At 47.9% G+C, this 18,927-nt stretch overlaps 1 protein-coding gene across 1 annotated transcript in view; it reads right to left on the bottom strand.

Annotated features, from left to right (window-relative positions):
- LOC147099530 (excitatory amino acid transporter 2-like) overlaps window positions 1–18,111 on the bottom strand; it is a 35,733-nt gene extending 17,622 nt beyond the window's left edge. The window contains exons 1-5 of the mRNA XM_085969761.1: window positions 17,971–18,111; window positions 11,500–11,652; window positions 7,054–7,304; window positions 1,440–1,620; window positions 375–501 (exon numbers count right to left, since the gene is read on the bottom strand). Coding sequence (XP_085825887.1) covers window positions 375–501; window positions 1,440–1,620; window positions 7,054–7,304; window positions 11,500–11,652; window positions 17,971–18,097 — 839 coding nt within the window. The 5' untranslated portion in view covers window positions 18,098–18,111. The remainder of the gene's footprint in view (window positions 1–374; window positions 502–1,439; window positions 1,621–7,053; window positions 7,305–11,499; window positions 11,653–17,970) is intronic.
- Between the last annotated feature and the right edge of the window lie 816 nt (window positions 18,112–18,927).

Raw genomic sequence — 18,927 nt, forward strand, 5'->3', positions numbered from 1 at the left:
AGAAAATGCTGGAAAAACTCAGCAGGTCAGGCAACATCCGTGGAGAGAAATTTGAACATGGGAGTAATTGGGGGAATGGACTTCAATACCCAGAGTTTTGGTGTCAAGTTTAAATCTGCCTCTGAAATCCAGAAATCTGCCTCCATCAAATCCGGACTGGCTCCAAACCAAATCCCAGACTGCTTCCAGTCCAACACTGAACAGTCCCCATTCAAAATCCAGACTACAACAGTGACTACACTTCAAAGGTGTTTCATTGGCTGTCGACGCGCCTTGGGACATCTTGAGGTTGCGAAATGCGGTATATTTCCTTTTTGTTATCTGCGCCTGGGTCGGTGGCCGCTACCTGCGCTTGTCACGCTAGCCATCCTTACCACATGATCATCGTGATCAGCTTCATGATGATCTCATTGAGCACGTTGAAGAATTCGGCCACGATTTGAGCCCTTTCGCCCATCTTCCCCATGGAAATACCGAAGGCAATGAAGAATCCAATCAGGCCTAGAGGGCAAATGACATTAAAAAAAATTAAATAATTCTAATTAGAAACACAAATGGATGGTCACGAAGGCAGCGAGAGGTGTAAACTAACATGTCGTACAACCGGCAGATATGTTGAGGTTCCTTTCATTTTTCTACCTTCCTCTCCTGAAGGTACCAACTCAAAGAGGTTTGGGTGAAGAAAGTCCTTTGGTTAATTAAACTCTTGCTGGACTATGGCTCCGCAAGCACTGGCTAAGCTCCAGTATCTCACCAAAGTGACTAATCTTCATCTGTGCTCCTAGACAGTAAGGCCAGCATGGTATGCAACCCATTGGAAGATCAGCGCTGAGCCCAATACTTCCCCTATCAGGGTGAGTCAATAGAGTGGGAACCCTTCTCAAAGCAGGGATTTGACCCTGCAGAATCAAATATCATTCATAGGTGCACTTTTTCTATTAATGTAGGGTAATAAAACACACTTTCTTGGATGGGTACAGATCCAACAACACTCAAGAAGCTCGACACCATCCAGGCCGCTGGATCGGCACCCCCTCCACCACCTTGAACAGTCACTCCCTCCACCACCGGTGCACCGTGGCTGCAGTGTGTAGCATCTACAAGATGCACTGCAGCAACTCGCCAAGGCTTCTTCGGCAGCACCTCCCAAACCCGCGACCTCTTCCACCTGGAAGGACAAGGGCAGCAGGCGCATGGGAACACCACTACCTCCACGTTCCCCTCCAAGCCAGACACCATCCCAACTTGGAAATATATCGGCTGTTCCTCCTTTGAAAATGAGGAAGACAGAAAGAATTATAGTGTGGGACACTAGCGCGGAAAACTACAAAAGGAGAGTCCCATCTGGAGATCTTCCAATATGGCATCCCTGTTTCACCGAATCCTCCTGCGAAATAGAATGAGTTAACATGGTTTGAGCCAGTGAACCAAAGTCCTACCTAGGACATTCATTCCCCATTTGAGTTCCAATTGTTTCTTCGTTACGAAGATCTGTCGGACGTTGACAGCAGGAAGTGTTCCATTCAGCGAGGAGGCGTTCGGCATCAGGGCCTGGCTTATGTTGTTGGGTTTGATTGCATCGGGGAGAGCAACTGGAACCTTCTTTGATACGGTTTGTACCTAATTAAGGTGCCCAAACAAATCATATTGATCAGCAAAATAAATACATTACCGAAATATTTTCCAATAACCCGTTCCATTAGATATATAGGTTTAATGTGGCACTACCCCAGATGCATGCTGGGACTGCTTAATCCATTCAGAGACCTGATTTGGTGGCAAAAACAGGAAGGCAGATTATTATCTGAATGGCAATAGATTGGGAAAAGGGGAAGTGCGACGAGACCTGGGTGCCCTTGTGCACCAGTCGCTGAAGGTAAACATGCAGGTACAGCAGGCGGTTAAGAAGGCAAATGGTATCTTGGCCTTCATAGCGAGAGGATTCGAGTACAGGAGCAAGGATGTCTTGCTGCAGTTGTACAGGGCCTTGGTGAGACCACACCTTGAGTATTGTGTGCAGTTTTGGTTGCCTTATCTGAGGAAGGATGTTCTTGCCATGGAGGGAGTGCAGCGAAGATTCACCAGACTGATACCAGGGATGGCAGGAATGACGTATGAGGAGAGATTGGGTCGATTAGGCTTATATTTGCTGGAGTTTAGAAGGATGAGAGGGGATCTCATTGAAGCTTATAAAATTCTAACAGGACTAGACAAACTAGATACAGGAAGGCTGTTCCCGATGGCGGGGGGAGTCCAGAACCAGGGGTCACAGTCTAAGGATAAGGGGCAAGCCATTTAGGACAGAGATGAGGAGGAATTTCTTCACCCAGAGAGTGGTGAACCTGTGGAATTCTCTACCACAGAAGGCAGTAGAGGCCAATTCATTAAATATATTCAAGAAGGAGTTAGATATATTTCTTAAGGCTAAAGGGATCAAGGGGTATGGGGAGAAAGCAGGGACAGGGTACTGAGTTTGGATGATCAGCCATGATCTCATTAAATGGCGGAGCAGGCTCGAGGGGCCAAATGGCCTACTCCTGCTTCTATCTTCTATTTCAAAATGGTGGCCCTGGCAACGATAGAGAGAATGTAGGACAGGCCAATTGATTTTTTTTTAAAGAAATTGTAAATAAAAAGAACATAGAACACAGATTTTTTGAGCATAGTTTAGCCATCAAGCTCTGGAGCTTCTTTCAATATTCACAGTTAAGATTAACATCAAAATCGACAGTGTGATCTATCCGTCCAATATCTATCTATGTCTTTCTATTTACAACAACAACAACTTGCATCTATACAGCACCTTTAAAGTAGCAAATCGTCCCAAGGCGCTTCACAAGAGCGTTAGCGAACAAAATTTGACCCCGAGCCACATGAGGAGATATTAGGACAGGGCTTGGTCAAAGATGTAGGTTTTAAGAAGCGTCCTAGAGGAGGAGAGAGGTGCAGAGAGGCGGAGGTGTTTAAGGAGGGAATTCCGGAGCTTCGGGGCCCAGGCGGCTGAAGCATCCTAAAGGTGGAGAGAGAGAGAGGTGAAAAGGTTTAGGGAGGGGAGTTCCGAAGAATAGGGCTGAGGTGGCCCACAAGACTGCCCACAGTAGTGGGGCGAAGAGAGCGGGGTGGAGCGGAGCGAGATGATCAGAGTATTGGAGGGAACTGCAGAGACAGGATGGTGGAGACCGTGGAGGAATTTATATGATTTGGGTGAGGTGGGAGGGGAAACTCCTCGCTGTCAGTGATTCGGAGCTCTGCCACAGATCCCACTTCAAACCCAGCCCAGAACCATGAAAAAATCCATTTTGTGTTGTTGGTGAATGAAGTGACCACGGGTAGTCTCCCTCTACACAAAAAAAAGACTTGCATTTCTATATCGCGCCTTTCACGACCTCAGGATGTCCCAAAGCGCTTTACAGCCAATGAAGTACTTTTCGAAGTGTAGTCACTGTTGTAATGTTGGAAACACAGCAGCCTATTTGCGCACAGCAAGCTCCCGCAAACAGCAATGCGATAATGATCAGATATTCTGTTTTTATGATGTTGATAAGAACATAAGAATAGGAGCAGGAGTAGGCCAATCGGCCCCTCGAGCCTGCTCCGCCATTCAATAAGATCATGGCTGATCTGATCCTAACCGCCAATCCACTATCACAGAACCATCTCCTGAATCTAACAGAATTAGAGACACGAAATAGGAGCAGGATCAGGCTACACGGCCCCTGGGCCCGCTTCGCTACCCACAGGGCCATGACCGATCCGAACCTAGACTCATGTCCAAATTCCTGCCCGCTCCCCGTAACCCTTAATTCCCTTTACTTCTAGGAAACTGTCTATTTCTGTTTTAAATTTATGTAATGATGTAGCTTCTACAGCTTTTTGGGGCAGCATATTCCATGGACCTACCACCCTCTGAGTGAAGTAGTTCCTCCTCATCTCAGTTTTGAAAGAGCAGCCCCTTATTCTAAGACTATGCCCCCTAGTTCTAGTTTCACCCATCATCGGGAACATCCTCCCCGCATCCACCCGATCCAACCTCTTCACAATCTTATATGTTTCAATAAGATTGCCTCTCATTCTTCTGAACTCCAATGAGTAGAGTCCCAATCTTCTCAACCTCTCTTCATATGTCCATCCCCTCATCCCCGGGATTAACCGAGTGAACCTTCTTTGTACTGACTCGAGAGCAAGTATGTCCTTTCTTAAGTATGGACACCAAAACTGTACGCAGTATTCCAGGTGCGGTCTCACCAATACCTTGTACAACTGAAGCAATACCTCCCTATTTTTATATTCTATCCCCCTAGCAATGAAAGCCAACATTCCATTGGCCTTCTTAATCACTTGCTGCACCTGCATACTAACCTTTTGAGTTTCGTGCACCAGGACCCCCAGATCCCTTTGTACTTCAGTACTTTCCAGTTTCTTGCCATTAAGATAATAACTTGCTCTACGATTTTTCCTGCCAAAGTGCATAACCTCACACTTTCCAGTATTGTATTCCATCTGCCAAATCTCTGCCCACTTACTTAGCCTGTCTATGTCCCCTTGCAGGTTTTTTATGTCCTCCTCACTCACTACTTTCCCTCCCATCTTAGTATCATCTGCAAACTTTGATATGTTACACTCGGTCCCCTCCTCCAAATCGTTAATATAGATTGTAAAGAGTTGGGGACCCAGCACTGACCCCTGCAGAACACCACTAGTTACTGATTGCCAGTCTGAGAATGAACCATTTATCCCAACTCTCTGCCTTCTGTTAGATAGCCAATCCTCTATCCATGCCAGAATATTACCCCCAATCCCGTGATTTTTTATCTTAAGCAATAATCTTTTGTGTGGCACCTTGTCAAATGCCTTTTGGAAGTCTAAATACACTACGTCCACTGGTTCCCCTTTATCCACCCTATATGTTACTTCCTCAAAGAACTCCAGCAAATTTGTCAAACATGACTTCCCCTTCATAAAACCATGCTGACTTTGTCCTATTAAATTATGATTATCCAAATGTCCTGTTACTGTCTCCTTAATAATGGACTCCAAAATTTTACCTACCACAGATGTTAGGCTAACCGGTCTATAGTTTCCAGCCTTCTGTCTACTGCCCTTTTTAAATAAGAGTGTTACATTAGCAGTTTTCCAGTCTGCCGGGACCTTTGCCGAGTCCAGGGAGTTTTGGAAAATTATTACCAATGCATCCACAATCCCTACCGCCACTTCCCTCAAGACCCTAGGATGTAAGCCATCAGGTCCAGGTGATTTATCCGCCTTGAGTCCCATTATTTTACCGAGTACCACTTCCTTAGTGATTTTGATCGTGTTTAGCTCCTCCCCCCCTTTAGCCCCCTGTTTGTCCAGTGTTGGGATATTCTTAGTGTCTTCTACTGTAAAGACTGATATAAAATATTCATTCAGTGTTTTTGCCATCTCCATATTTCCCACCATTAATTTCCCGGTCTCATCCTCTAAGGGACCAACATTTACTTTAGCCACCCTTTTTCTTTTTATATAACTATAAAAACTCTTACTATCTGTTTTTATATTTTTTGCTAATTTACTTTCATAATCTATCTTCCCTTTCTTAATCAATCTTTTTGTTATTTTTTGCTGTCTTTTAAAGTTTTCCCAATCCTCTATCCTCCCACTAGATTTGGCTACCTTATATGCCCTTGTTTTTAGTCGAATACTATCCTTAATTTCTTTACTTAGCCACGGATGGTTGTCTTTTCTTTTACACCCTTTTCTTCTCAGTGGAATATATATTTTTTGGAAGTTGTAAAATAACTCCTTAAATGTACACCACTGATCATGTATCGTCTTACCCTTTAATCTATTTTCCCAATCCACACTACTGAATTCCGCTCTCATACCTTCATAGTTGAGGGATAAATACTGGCCCCAGGACACCGGGGAGAACTCCCCCTGCTCTTCTTCAAAATAGTGGCCATGGGATCTTTTGCATCCACCTGCAAGAGCAGACGGGGCCTCGGTTTATTGTCTCATCTGTAAGACGGCACCTCCGACAGTGCAGCACTCCCTCAGCACTGCATTGGAGTGTCATCCTAGATTTTTGTGCTCGAGTCTCTGGAGTGGGACCTGGAACCCATGACCTTCTGACTCAGAGGCGAGGGTGCTGCCCGCTGAGTCACGGCTAAACTGGCAAACTTTCTCAGAGAGGTCACAAGACATTAAGTAGGAAGTGATAAAGTAGGGAAAAATTCATTTGAATTGAAGGTTAAGGTGCATTATTGAAACAATAATATAGGAGTCATTATCCTGTATCTAATCTATGTTGTAACTGAGGTGGGCATGTCTAATGCAACAGTGTAGAGCGAGGTTAATTCTGCATTGAAATTGTGCTGTACCTGACCTGGGAATGCTTGATGGGACAGTGTAGAGGGACCTTTATTCTGACCCACGCTATACCTGGTACAGTGTAGAGGTGGATTTACATTTATCCTGTGTTGTACCTGACCTGGAAGTGGTTGGCGGGGTGGATCAGAGGAAGCTTTCCTATAACCTCACCTGCGAATGCTTAACAGATGTCGGCCGTGGGTCAGTGGGTAGCACTCTTGCCTTGAGAGTCAGAGGTCGTGGGTTCAAGTTCCGCGTCTGAGGCTTGAGTACAAAATCTATGCTGACATTCCCAGCGTAATGCTGAGGGAGTGCTGCACTGTCAGAGATGCCGTCTTTCAGTTAAACCGAGGCCCAGCCTACCCTCTCAGGTAGCTGTACAAGATCCCATGGCATTGTTTGAAAAAGCGCAGGGGAGTGCTCCCTGCTATCCTGCCCAATATTTATCACTAACAAACAGATTATCTGGTCATTAGCACATTGCTGTTTGTGGGAGCTTGCTGTGTGCAAACTGGCTGCTGTGCTTTCTACATTACAACAGTGACTATACTTCAATGGCTGTAAAGCACTTTGGGAGGTCATGAATAGGTGTTATTGAAATGCAAGCTTTTTTTTTTAAATGGGACAGTGCACCTGAAGTGGGAGTTGGCTCAATGCTATTGGCTAACCAAGTGGCTAATAACTTGAAGTGCAAAAGAGGGTCACCTGTTGGAAACACGCTTGCACGAGGTTTTCCGGGAATAGATTCCGAATGAGATCCAGGAAGGCATCCAGACTCGACACCTCCGGATTCTTAGACGCCATGCTTATCTGCTTCTTGAGCTTTGGGTTCCCAGGGTGGATGGTGATCACCAGAATTACACCGAGAGCCGCTGCAATGACCGTCGTGGACATGTAATAAGCCATGGCCCGGGAGCCCATCCGGCCGCTTGATTTGGCGTCGAGGCCAGCAAGACCTGGAGAGCCAAGAGAGCAATGATCAGGGTCACGTTGCAGCGCGAGAGATTTGTGAATCCTGATGAAATCATGTCACTCACGACATCAACCTTTCCACTGCTGGCTGACTTGCCGTGTAATTCGCAGCGGTTTCTGTTAGTACCCAATACACACTCAAGACTGAGATCTATTACATATTCAAGTACATTCAAGACTGAGAGCGATAGATTTTTGGATATTAAGGGAATCAAGGGATATGGAGATCGGGCGGGAAAGTGGAGTTGAGGCCGATGATCAGCCATGATCTTATTGAATGGCAGAGCAGGCTCGAGGGGGCCGTATGACTGACTCCTGCTCCTAATTCTTATGTTCTTATGAAACAATTTTTTTGTTGCAGTAATTCAGACTCAAGCTCGGATTTCTTTGACCTTGCGAGGCCACCAATTTGTTGTTTTATTTCCATTGCTTAACGCCGTCACCTCCCAGTCACATGCCATCCTGATTTGGGCCTTCATTGTTGTTCGGTAGAACTCTAACCCCGGGAATTTCCTTGGGGCGGCTGTGGTGGGGGGAGGAGGGCAGGATGTTCTCTTGATGTGGTTGGACTAGATTGTCCATGAATAGTAACAGACTGCCACTCAGCTCAGTAAATGCAGTTTTGGTTGATAAATGCCTCCTTCATCAGGGAATGGAGGGATACACAGGATTTACAGCACAGAAACAGGCCATTCGGCCCAATTAGTCTATGTCGGTGTTTATGCTCCACACGAACCTCCCCCCACCCTATTTCATCTCACCCTATCACCATATCCTTCTATTCCTTCCTCCATCGTGTTTATCTAGCTTCCTCTTAAATGTATCTATGCTAATCAGCTCAACCACTCCCTGTGGTAGCGAGTTCCACATTCTCACCACTCTCTGGGTAAAGTAGTTTATCCTGAATTCCCTATTTGATTTATTGGTGACTATCTTATATTGATGGCCCCTAGTTCTGGTCTCCCCCACAAGTGGAAACATCTTCTCCACATCTACCCTATCGAACCCTTTCATAATCTTAAAGACCTTAATTAGGCCACCCCCCTCAGCCTCGCCTTTCCTAAAGAACCCCGGCCTGTTCACTCTTTCCTGAGAGTTATACTCTCTCAGTGTATTGTAGAGGCACAAGGTAGATGTGAATGAACCTGAATATAGGATCATAGAAATTTACGGCACAGAAGGAGGCCATTCGGCCCATCTTGTCCGTGCCGGCCGACAAAGAGCTCTCCAGCCTAATCCCACTTTCCAGGTCTTGGTCCGTAGCCCTGTAGGTTACGGCACTTCAAGTGTATATCCAAGTACTTTTGATGAGGGTTCCTGCCTCTACCACCCTTTCAGGCAGTGAGTTCCAGACCCCCACTGCCCTCTGGGTGAAAAAATTTCTCCTCAAATCCCCTCTAAACCTCCGACCAATTACTTTCAATCTATGCCCCCTGGCTATTGACCCTTCTGCTAAGGGAAATAGGTCCTTCCTATCCACTCTATCTAGGCCCCTCAATCAAGTCTCCCCTCAGCCTCCTCTGTTCCAAAGAAAACAACCCCAGCCTATCCAATCTTTCCTCATAGCTAAAATTCCCCAGCCCAGGCAACATCCTCGTAAATCTCCTCTGTACCCTCTCCAGTGCAATCACATCCTTCCTGTGATGTGGTGACCAGAACTGCACGCAGTGTTCTGGCTGCCGCCTAACTAGTGTTTTATACAATAGCAAAACACTGCGGATGCTGGAAATCTAAAATAACAACCGAAAGTGCTGGAAACACTCAGCAGGTCAGGCAGTATCGATGCTACCTGACCTGCTGAGTGTTTCCAGCACATTCTGTTGTTATTTTCGTGTTTTATACAGTTCAAGCACAACCTCCCTGCTCTTATATTCCATGCCTCAGCTAATAAAGGCCTTCTTAACCACCTTATCTACCTGACCAGCTACAAGGTAGATGTGAATGAACCTGAAAGAGCTGGACTTTTCCGAAGTAGGAAATGGGGATTGGGTTTGTTTCTCACATCTTCGCTCTTCCCTTAGTGTGAACGAGTGGGAGGATTTGCAGGCTGATTGACAGTCTGACAGGGGCCGGGGTGCGAACACTCCTTCCGTGGCCATAACCGCCTTTCTACCGGCCGATAATGGGGGTTAGTCCGAAATGGCGGGAGGGGTTAATGGGCTCCCCCAATCAGCACGATGGGAGAAGGGGCCGGGGGGTTGGGGGGTTGACCACCCACACCAACTGGACGTGAGTATCCCGCTGGATGTCAACTCAGAAAACACCCCCTCCTCCCCCCGTCCAAATTAAGCAATTGTCAGGGCTCAGTACTGGTGTGCTCACATCTGAGGCAGTTTATTGGTAGGATTGGACATAGTCCTGGAGGATTCATCACATGACCTCTCCCCTCCAATAGCCCCACCCCGGTCAAACAGCCTCTTTCCCCCCCCCCCCCACCCCACCCCCCGCCCCAATATTTTTTAGAATTGATAAAATGAAAGTGTTCAAAGAGAAAACCACGCAATTGTTTTTCAACGCCCCTTGCAACGTTTCTCCCCAAGCTACCTGCAGCAATGTCCGGGAGATTCAGTCTTATTTCCAAGAGACTGTAGGACATTCCTGGAGGGTTGGCATCCAGCCCTATCATTGGTCAACGCACTGCACAGGTGGTCTGGAGTCAAAATAACATAAGAAATAGGAGCAGGAGTCGGCCATTCGGCCCCTCGAGCCTGCTCCGCCATTCAACAAGATCATGGCTGACCTGATCTTGGCCTCAACTCTACTTTCCCGCCCACTCGCCAGAACCCTTGACTCCCGTTTTTCAAAAATCTGTCCATCTCCACCTTAAATATACTCAACGACTCCGCCTCCACAGCCCTCTGGGGCAGAGAATTCCACAGGTTCACCACCCTCTGAGTGAAGAAATTTCTCCTCATCCCCGTCCTAAATGGCCGACCCCTTATTCTGAAATTATGCCCCCCTTGTTCTAGATTCCCCCACAAGGGCAATTCAGAGCAGGACAGTCCCGGTGAGATTCCCACCCCCCCCAAACGGTATTCATAGAATCATACAGCACAGAAGGAGGCCATTCAGCCCATTGTGCCTGTGCCGGCTATTTTTTAAAAATTTGTTCACGGGACGTGGGCGTCGCTGGCAAGGCCCAGCATTTATTGCCCATCCCTAATTGCCCCTTGAGAAGGTGGTGATGAGCCGCCTTCTTGAACCGCTGCAGTCCGTGTGGTGAAGGTGCTCCCACAGCGCTGTTAGGGATGGAGTTCCAGGATTTTGACCCAACGACGATGAAGGGTCGGCCGATATATTTCCAAGTCAGGATGGTGTGTGACTTGGAGGGGAACTTGGAGGTGGTGGTGTTCCCATGCGCCTGCTGCCCCTTGTCCTTCTAGGCGGTAGAGGTCGCTGGTTTGGGAGGGGGGATGTCACGGGTTTGAAAGAGCTATCCAATTCCACTCCCCCGCTCTTTCCTCATAGCCCTGTAAATTTTTCCACTTCAAAAGTATTTATCCAGCTCCTCGTCTGAAAATTACAGGAAACTTTTTTTTATCCGGCACCGACGGGACCGATGTGGTGCCGGTTCATCAAAAATTCCAGATAACCGAAAGCTATAGTAAAAGATACGGAGAGCTGACAGCTCCGTATAAAGCAACAAACCCTGTTGCTTAGCAACAAGTGCAGAACAATGGCCACAAGTTCCAAGCGTCTCTGTAGCTTAGCAACAGCTGCAGCCATACCCTTGCACAGCAACAGATGAGGAAGGCAAGTACAATATGAAGTAAAACTTACCTGAACCTACTCCTGAATTTTGCCGGTTAACCGAGATTTCCATTTATTTAGCTGCCGGTAAATCGAAAGTTTCCTGTATTATTGAATCTGCTTCCACCGCCCTCTCAGGCAGTGCATCCTAGAGCTCACTGATCTCAGCAAGGTTGTTGGTAGGAAGGTTACAGTTGGCCTTAACCTCTCTTCAAGGTGAGGACAGGATCAGGGGCTTACTGTACCGCCCCCCATGGTTGAATAGCCTGCTGACTCTCAGCTGAAGAACGAGTATGGCGCTGGGGGTGTGGTGGGGAGCGGTCCGCTGAGCCCATTGAGCTGCCCCGCTCTGTGAACCAGCAGCCACAGGAGCAAGAGGAGGCGAGGAGACCGCTGGAGACGCAACAGGACCCGGGGGGGTTTGCTCACCTGAGATCAGGCTGGAGACGATGAGCGGGAGAATCAGCATCTTCAGCATCCGCATGAGGAGGTCGCCGGGGAAGGAGACCAGCAGGAGAAAGTTGGGGCCGAGCTCGGGCCCCATGCGCAGGAGACACCCGAACACTGCGCCCAGGATCACACCTGCAGCACACAGATTAAAACCACGGTCAGACTCGCAAGTGTCAAACCCTAGACTGACACAAACACACACAAACACACACACACACACACACACACACACACACACACACACACACATGGGCTCGACGGACAGACTGGAGAAAGACTTGCATTTCTATCGCGCCTATCACAAGCTCAGGACATCCCAAAGCACTTTACAACCAATTAACGGCTTTTTTTTTTCGAGGTGTGGTCGCTGTTGTAATGTGGGAAACGCGGCAGCCAATTTGCGCACAGCAAGATCCCACAAACAGCAGCGTGATAAATGACCAGATCATCTGTTTTTAGTGATGTCGGCTGAGGGATAAATCCTGCTCTTTTTTGAAATAGTGGCTGTTATAAATCTCATCATTCATAAAGAAACTACTCATGAAATAATGCTGGATGGCCAGCTGGTGGCGCCGTCCAAGGAGTATAAATACTCGGGCGTGGGTCCAGCTTGCCCAGGGACATTTTGTAAGACAAGGAGCTAGTGAAATACAACTAGACCTCCATGTTCTGAAACAAGTTGATTAAAGCCTTGCTTTATACTCAAACCAAGTGTGTAGTGAGTTTTATTACGTCAGTGGCCTTGGGATATTTTACGTCCACCTGAGAGGGCAGACGGGGGCCTCGGTTTAACGTCTCATCTGAAAGGTGGCACCTCCGACAGTGCGGCGCTCCCTCAGTACCGCGCTGGGAGTGCCAGCCTGGATTATGTGCTCAAGTCTCTGGATTGGGACTTGAACCCACAACCTTCTGACTCAGAGAGCGTGGGTGCGACCCACTGATACCATCCACCTTACAACCAACAAAATGTACCCTGACAACCTAGGCTTAGAATAGATTTTTCGCAGATCTAAATCTGGTATTTAGTTTTAAACCTGGTTAATGAATAGCAAAGTGGTTTCACTCAATGAATTGCGAGCACACTTAGTATGCTTGGGACGGCAGGTTTGTGACACTCAATGGCTTTGAGACAACCATCTTTTCCTTTCCTCAAATGCCGACAGAGACTGATTTAAAAATAAACCAACAACAGCCGTCCAAGGGATTTGTTACCACTTTAATTTCTTATTTACCTCGTATTGACGCAGGAACATTGAAGCCCTAATGAAATTCAAATCCCTTCTGATCGAGAAGCAATTACAGGACCGTCAAAGGGGTCAAGAGAAACATGAATTAAAGGCATGCTCGCCGATTCAAGTCAAAGCACGTGATGCTGGTCTTGGGTTCAATTCGATCTGTAATCTTCTTTTGAAGAGCAGCTCTAGTCTTGAAAATTGCCACATAATCTTCAGCATTAAAAAGAGAGAGATGTCTGACAATGACTGGCACTTCTCAGTCCCCTCCCCACTCTGGTTATCTGTACACTGACTGGTGTCTCTCAGTCCCCTCCCCACTCTGGTTATCTGTACACTGACTGGTGTCTCTCAGTCCCTCTCCCTCAGGGAAATATCTGTACACTGACTGGTGTCCCTCAGTCCCCTCCCCACTCTGGTTATCTGTACACTGACTGGTGTCCCTCAGTCCCTTTCTCTCAGGGAGATATCTGTACATTGACTGGTGTCTCTCAGTCCCCTCCTCACTCTGGTTATCTGTACATTGACTGGTGTCTCTCAGTCCCTCTCTCTCAGGGAGATATCTGTACACTGACTGGTGTCTCTCAGTCCCTCTCTCGCAGGGAAATATCTGTACACTGACTGGTGTCTCTCAGTCCCTCTCTCTCAGGGAGATATCTGTACACTGACTGGTGTCTCTCAGTCTCTCTCTCAGGGAGATATCTGTACACTGACTGGTGTCTCAGTTCCTCTTCCTCAGGGAGATATCTGTACACTGACTGGTGTCTCTCAGTCCCCTCTCTCTCAGGGAGATATCTGTACACTGACTGGTGTCTCTCAGTCCCTCTCTCTCAGGGAGATATCTGTACACTGACTGGTGTCTCTCAGTCTCTCTCTCAGGGAGATATCTGTACACTGACTGGTGTCCCTCTGTCCCTCTCTCTCAGGGAGATATCTGTACACTGACTGGTGTCTCTCAGTCTCTCTCTCAGGGAGATATCTGTACACTGACTGGGGTCTCTCAGTTCCTCTCCCTCAGGGAGATATCTGTACACTGACTGGTGTCTCTCAGTCCCCTCTCTCTCAGGGAGATATCTGTACACTGACTGGTGTCTCTCAGTCCCTCTCTCTCAGGGAGATATCTGTACACTGACTGGTGTCTCTCAGTCCCTCTCTCTCAGGGAGATATCTGTACACTGACTGGTGTCTCTCAGTCCCTCTCTCTCCGGGAGATATCTGTACACTGACTGGTTTCTCTCAGTCCCCTCTCTCTCGGGAAGATATCTGTACACTGACTGGTGTCTCTCAGTCTCTCTCTCAGGGAGATATCTGTACACTGACTGGTGTCTCTCAGTCCCCTCTCTCTCAGGGAGATATCTGTACACTGACTGGTGTCTCTCAGCCCCTCTCTCTCAGGGAGATATCTGTACACTGACTGGTGTCTCTCAGTTCCTCTCCCTCAGGGAGATATCTGTACACTGGCTGGTGTCTCTCAGTCCCTCTCTCTCAGGGAGATATCTGTACACTGCCTGGTGTCTCTCAGTCCCTCTCTCTCAGGGAGATATCTGTACACTGCCTGGTGTCTCTCAGTCCCCTCTCTCTCAGGGAGATATCTGTACACTGACTGGTGTCACTCAGTCCCTCACTCTCAGGGAGATATCTGTACACTGAATGGTGTCTCTCAGTCTCTCTCTCAGGGTGATATCTGTACACTGGCTGGTGTCTCTCAGTCCCCCTCCCTCGGGGAGATATCTGTACACTGACTGGTGTCTCTCAGTCCCTCTCTCTCAGGGAGATATCTGTACACTGACTGGTGTCTCTCAGTTCCTCCCCCTCAGGGAGATATCTGTACACTGGCTGGTGTCTCTCAGTCCCTCTCTCTCAGGGAGATATCTGTACACTGCCTGGTGTCTCTCAGTCCCTCTCTCTCAGGGAGATATCTGTACACTGCCTGGTGTCTCTCAGTCCCCTCTCTCTCAGGGAGATATCTGTACACTGACTGGGGTCTCTCAGTTCCTCTCCCTCAGGGAGATATCTGTACACTGGCTGGTGTCTCTCAGTCTCTCTCTCTCAGGGAGATATCTGTACACTGACTGGTGTCTCTCAGTCCCTCTCCCTCAGGGTGATATCTGTACACTGACTGGTGTCACTCAGTCCCTCTCCCTCAGGGAGATATCTGTACACTGAATGGTGTCTCTCTGTCTCTCTCTCAGGGTGATATCTGTACACTGGCTGGTGTCTCTCAGTTCCTCTCCCTCAGGGAGATATCTGTACACTGACTGGTGTCTCTCAGTCCCTCTCCCTCGGGGAGATATCTGTACACTGACTGGGGTCTCTCAGTCCCTTTCTCTCAGGGAGATATTTGTACACTCACTGGGGTCTCTCAGTCCCTCTCCCTCAGGGAGATAGCTGTACACTGACTGGGGTCTCTCAGTTCCTCTCCCTCAGGGAGATATCTGTACACTGGCTGGTGTCTCTCAGTCCCTCTCTCTCAGGGAGATATCTGTACACTGCCTGGTGTCTCTCAGTCCCCTCTCTCTCAGGGTGATATCTGTACACTGACTGGTGCATCTCAGACCCTCTCTCTCAGGGAGATATCTGTACACTGACTGGTGTCTCTCAGTCCCTCGTCCTCAGGGAGATATCTGTACACTGACTGGTGTCTCTCAGTCCCCCTCTCTCAGGGTGATATCTGTACACTGACTGGTGTCTCTCAGTCCATCCCTCATAGAGATCTCTTTTCAGTGACTGGTGTCCTCTGCATCCTCCTTCCAAATTAACCCACCAAACAGGAACAAGAATGAGAACAAGAGTTCGGTATACTGCTACATTCTCGGAGAGGCCTAGCATCCTTCAATATGGCTCTCTCCTGCTCACTGAGCCCAGGAGAGAGGTTGAGTCCCGCACAAGTTCACAGAAAGAAGTCTTCTGCCTTACGGTGCAACAACTGCACATCTTAGCCCGCTAATGCCTTGAGGTGTCAGGTGCGGCTCAGTGGGTAGCACACCTGCCCGAGTCAGAAGATCATTGGTTCAAGCCCCACTCCAGAGCCTTGAGCACATAATCTAGGCTGACACTCCAGTGTGGTACTGAAGGAGCGCCGCACTGTCGGAGTTGACCATCTTTCGAATGAGACGTTAAACCGAGGCCCCGTCTGCTCTCTCAGGTGGACGTAAAAGATCCCATGACACCATGGAGTTATCCCCGGTGTCCTGGCCAATATTTATCCCTCAACCAACAGATTATCTGGTCACTTAACACATTTGTGGGAGCTTGCTGTGCACAAATTGGCTGCTGCGTTTCCTATATTACAACAGGAAGTACTTCAATGGCCCTGAAGCACTTTGGGGCATCCTGAGGTCAGGAAAGGCTGTATAAAAGTAAGTCTAACAGGACTGGACATACTAGATGCAGGATCGATGTTCCCGATGGCGGGGAGTCCAGAACCAGGGGTCACAGTCTAAGGGTAAGGGGTAAACCATTTAGGAAAGAGATGAGGAGGAATTTCTTCACCCAGGGAGTGGTGAACCTGTGGAATTCTCTACCACAGAAGGCAGTGGAGGCCAATTCATTAAATATATTCAAGAAGGAGTTAGATATAATCCTTAAGGCTAAAGGAATCAAGGGCTATGGGGAGAAAGCAGGGACAGGGTGACATGAATCAGTCATTCATGAAAGAAAGACTTATGAAATAATACTGAGCGGCCTACGGGTGGCGCTGTCCAGGGAAAGTATAAATACTCGGGCACGGGCCCAGCTTGCGCAGGACATTCTTAACAGGAACTAGTGAAGGACACAACTAGACCTCCATGTTGTAAAACAGTTGATTAAAGCTTTGTTTAACGCTTAGACCAAGTGCCTAGTAGTTTTCTTACATCACAGGGTACTGAATTTGGATGATCAGCCATGATCTCATTAAATGGCGGAGCAGGCTTGAAGGGCTGAATGGCCTACTCCTGCTCCTATCTTCTATGTTTCTATGTTTCTATGTGATATACAGTACAAGACACACTGTAGCATGTGACAAGGAGCAAACACGTCTCAGTGGGGTCTGCTGTTCTTAATAAAAGCCACTCTCATAAGTTTATGAGAGGTCACTGCTACCTGTCTGACATGGTTCAAATGATGTCTTATTAAAGATCCCATGGCACTGTTTCGAGAAATGCCGGGGAGTTCTCACCAGTGTCCTGGCAAACATTCATCCCTCGAACCAACACCACCCAAAACATCGGGTCATTTATCTCTCCGTGGCATCTTGCTGCGCACAACTTGGCTGCCGTGGCTCAGTGAGCAGCGCACTCTTGCCTCTGAGTCGAAACATTGTGGGTTCATAGTCCCCACTCCAGAGACTTGAGCACAAAAATCTAGGCTGGTGCATCGGTGGCATAGTGGCTAGCACTGTTGCCTCACAGCGCCAGGGACCCGGGTTCAAATCCGGCCTCGGGTGACTGTCTGTGTGGAGTTTGCACATTCTCCCCGTGTTTGCGTGGGTTTTCTCCGGGTGCTCCGGTTTCCTCCCACAGTCCAAAGATGTGCAGGTTAGGTTGATTGGCCATGAAAAAAAAAATTGGCCCTTAGTGTTAGGGGGGATTAAATACATGGGGTTACGGGGATAGGGCTTGGGTGGGATGGCTGTCGGTGTAGGGACCGGGTGCTAGGGTTTGGATGATCAGCCATGATCTCGTTGAATGGCGGAGCAGGCTCGAAGGGCCGAATGGCCTACTCCTGCTCCTATCTTTTATGTTTCTATCCCAGCGCAGTGCTGAGGGAGGTGCCGTCTTTCGGATGAGACGTTAAACCGAGGCTCGGTCTGTCCCCTCAGGTGGACGTAAAAGATCCCGCGGCCACTATTGCGAAAAAGAGTAGGGGGGGGAGTTATCCCTTGATGTCCTGGGGCCAATATTTATCCCTCAATCAGCATCACTAAAAACAGATTATCTGGTCATTATCACATTGCTGTTTGTGGGAGCTTGCTGTGCGCAAATTGGCTGCCGGGTTTCCCACATTACAACAGTGACTACACTTCAAAAAAAAAAGTACTTCATTGGCTGTAAAGTGCTTTGAGACGTCCTGAAAGGTGCTATATAAATGCAAGTTTTTATAGTGTTCTGTGTGTCACATTCCAGCCCTTGTATTATCTGGGGTGAGAATAGATCTCATTTAACACTCCCTTCCCTCGCCGGTATCAGGTTGTAAAGAGGTGAAACTTAAATCGCAAGTAGTGATGACGCAGTCTTACCAAAGATGGTCAGCAAGAGCAGCAGGTTTCTTTCCAGCCAATTGCAGTGCTTTGAAGAGCCAGGTTTGGGCAATTCATCCAGGCTCTGGCGACGGCCTGGAATATGAATGTCTGATTGGTTTGTCATCTCTGTAAATGCACTGGAAACTGGAGGAAAAAAAACGTAACATTGTAGTGAGATTGTAGCACATAGAAACATAGAGGATAGGAGCAGGAGTAGGCCATTCGGCCCCTCGAGCCTGCTCCGCCATTTAATGAGATCATGGCCGATCATCCAAATTCAGTACCCTGTCCCTGCCTTCTCCCCATATCCCTTGATCCCTTTAGCCTTAAGAAATATATCTAACTCCTTCTTGAATATATTTAATGACTTGGCCTCAACTGCCTTCTGTGGTAGAGAATTCCACAGGTTCACCACTCTCTGGGCAAAGAAATTCCTCCTCATCTCTGTCCTAAATGGCTTACCCCTTATCCTTAGACTGTGAACCCTGGTTCTGGACTCCCCCGCCATCGGGAACATCCTCCCTGCATCTAGTCTGTCTAGTCCTGTTAGAATTTTATAAGTTTCAATGAGATCCCCTCTCATTCTTCTAAACTCCAGTGAATATAAGCCTAATCGACCCAATCTCTCTTCATACGTCATTCCTGCCATCCCAGGTATCAGTCTGGTGAATCTTCGCTGCACTCCCTCCATGGCAAGAACATATTTTCTCAGATAAGGCGACCAAAACTGCACACAATACTCAAGGTGTGGTCTCACCAAGGCCCTGTACAACTGCAGCAAGACATCCTTGCTCCTGTACTCGAATCCTCTCGCTACGAAGGCCAACATACCATTTGCCTTCTTAACTGCCTGCTGCACCTGCATGCTTACCTTCAGCGACTGGTGCACAAGGACACCCAGGTCTCGTTGCACTTCCCCTTCTCTCAATCTATTGCCGTTCAGATAATAATCTG

Source organism: Somniosus microcephalus, chromosome 28 (genome assembly GCF_052327205.1).
Source record: "Somniosus microcephalus isolate GS21.2 chromosome 28, FLI_Smic_1.0, whole genome shotgun sequence".
Classification (NCBI taxonomy): Eukaryota; Metazoa; Chordata; class Chondrichthyes; order Squaliformes; family Somniosidae; genus Somniosus; species Somniosus microcephalus.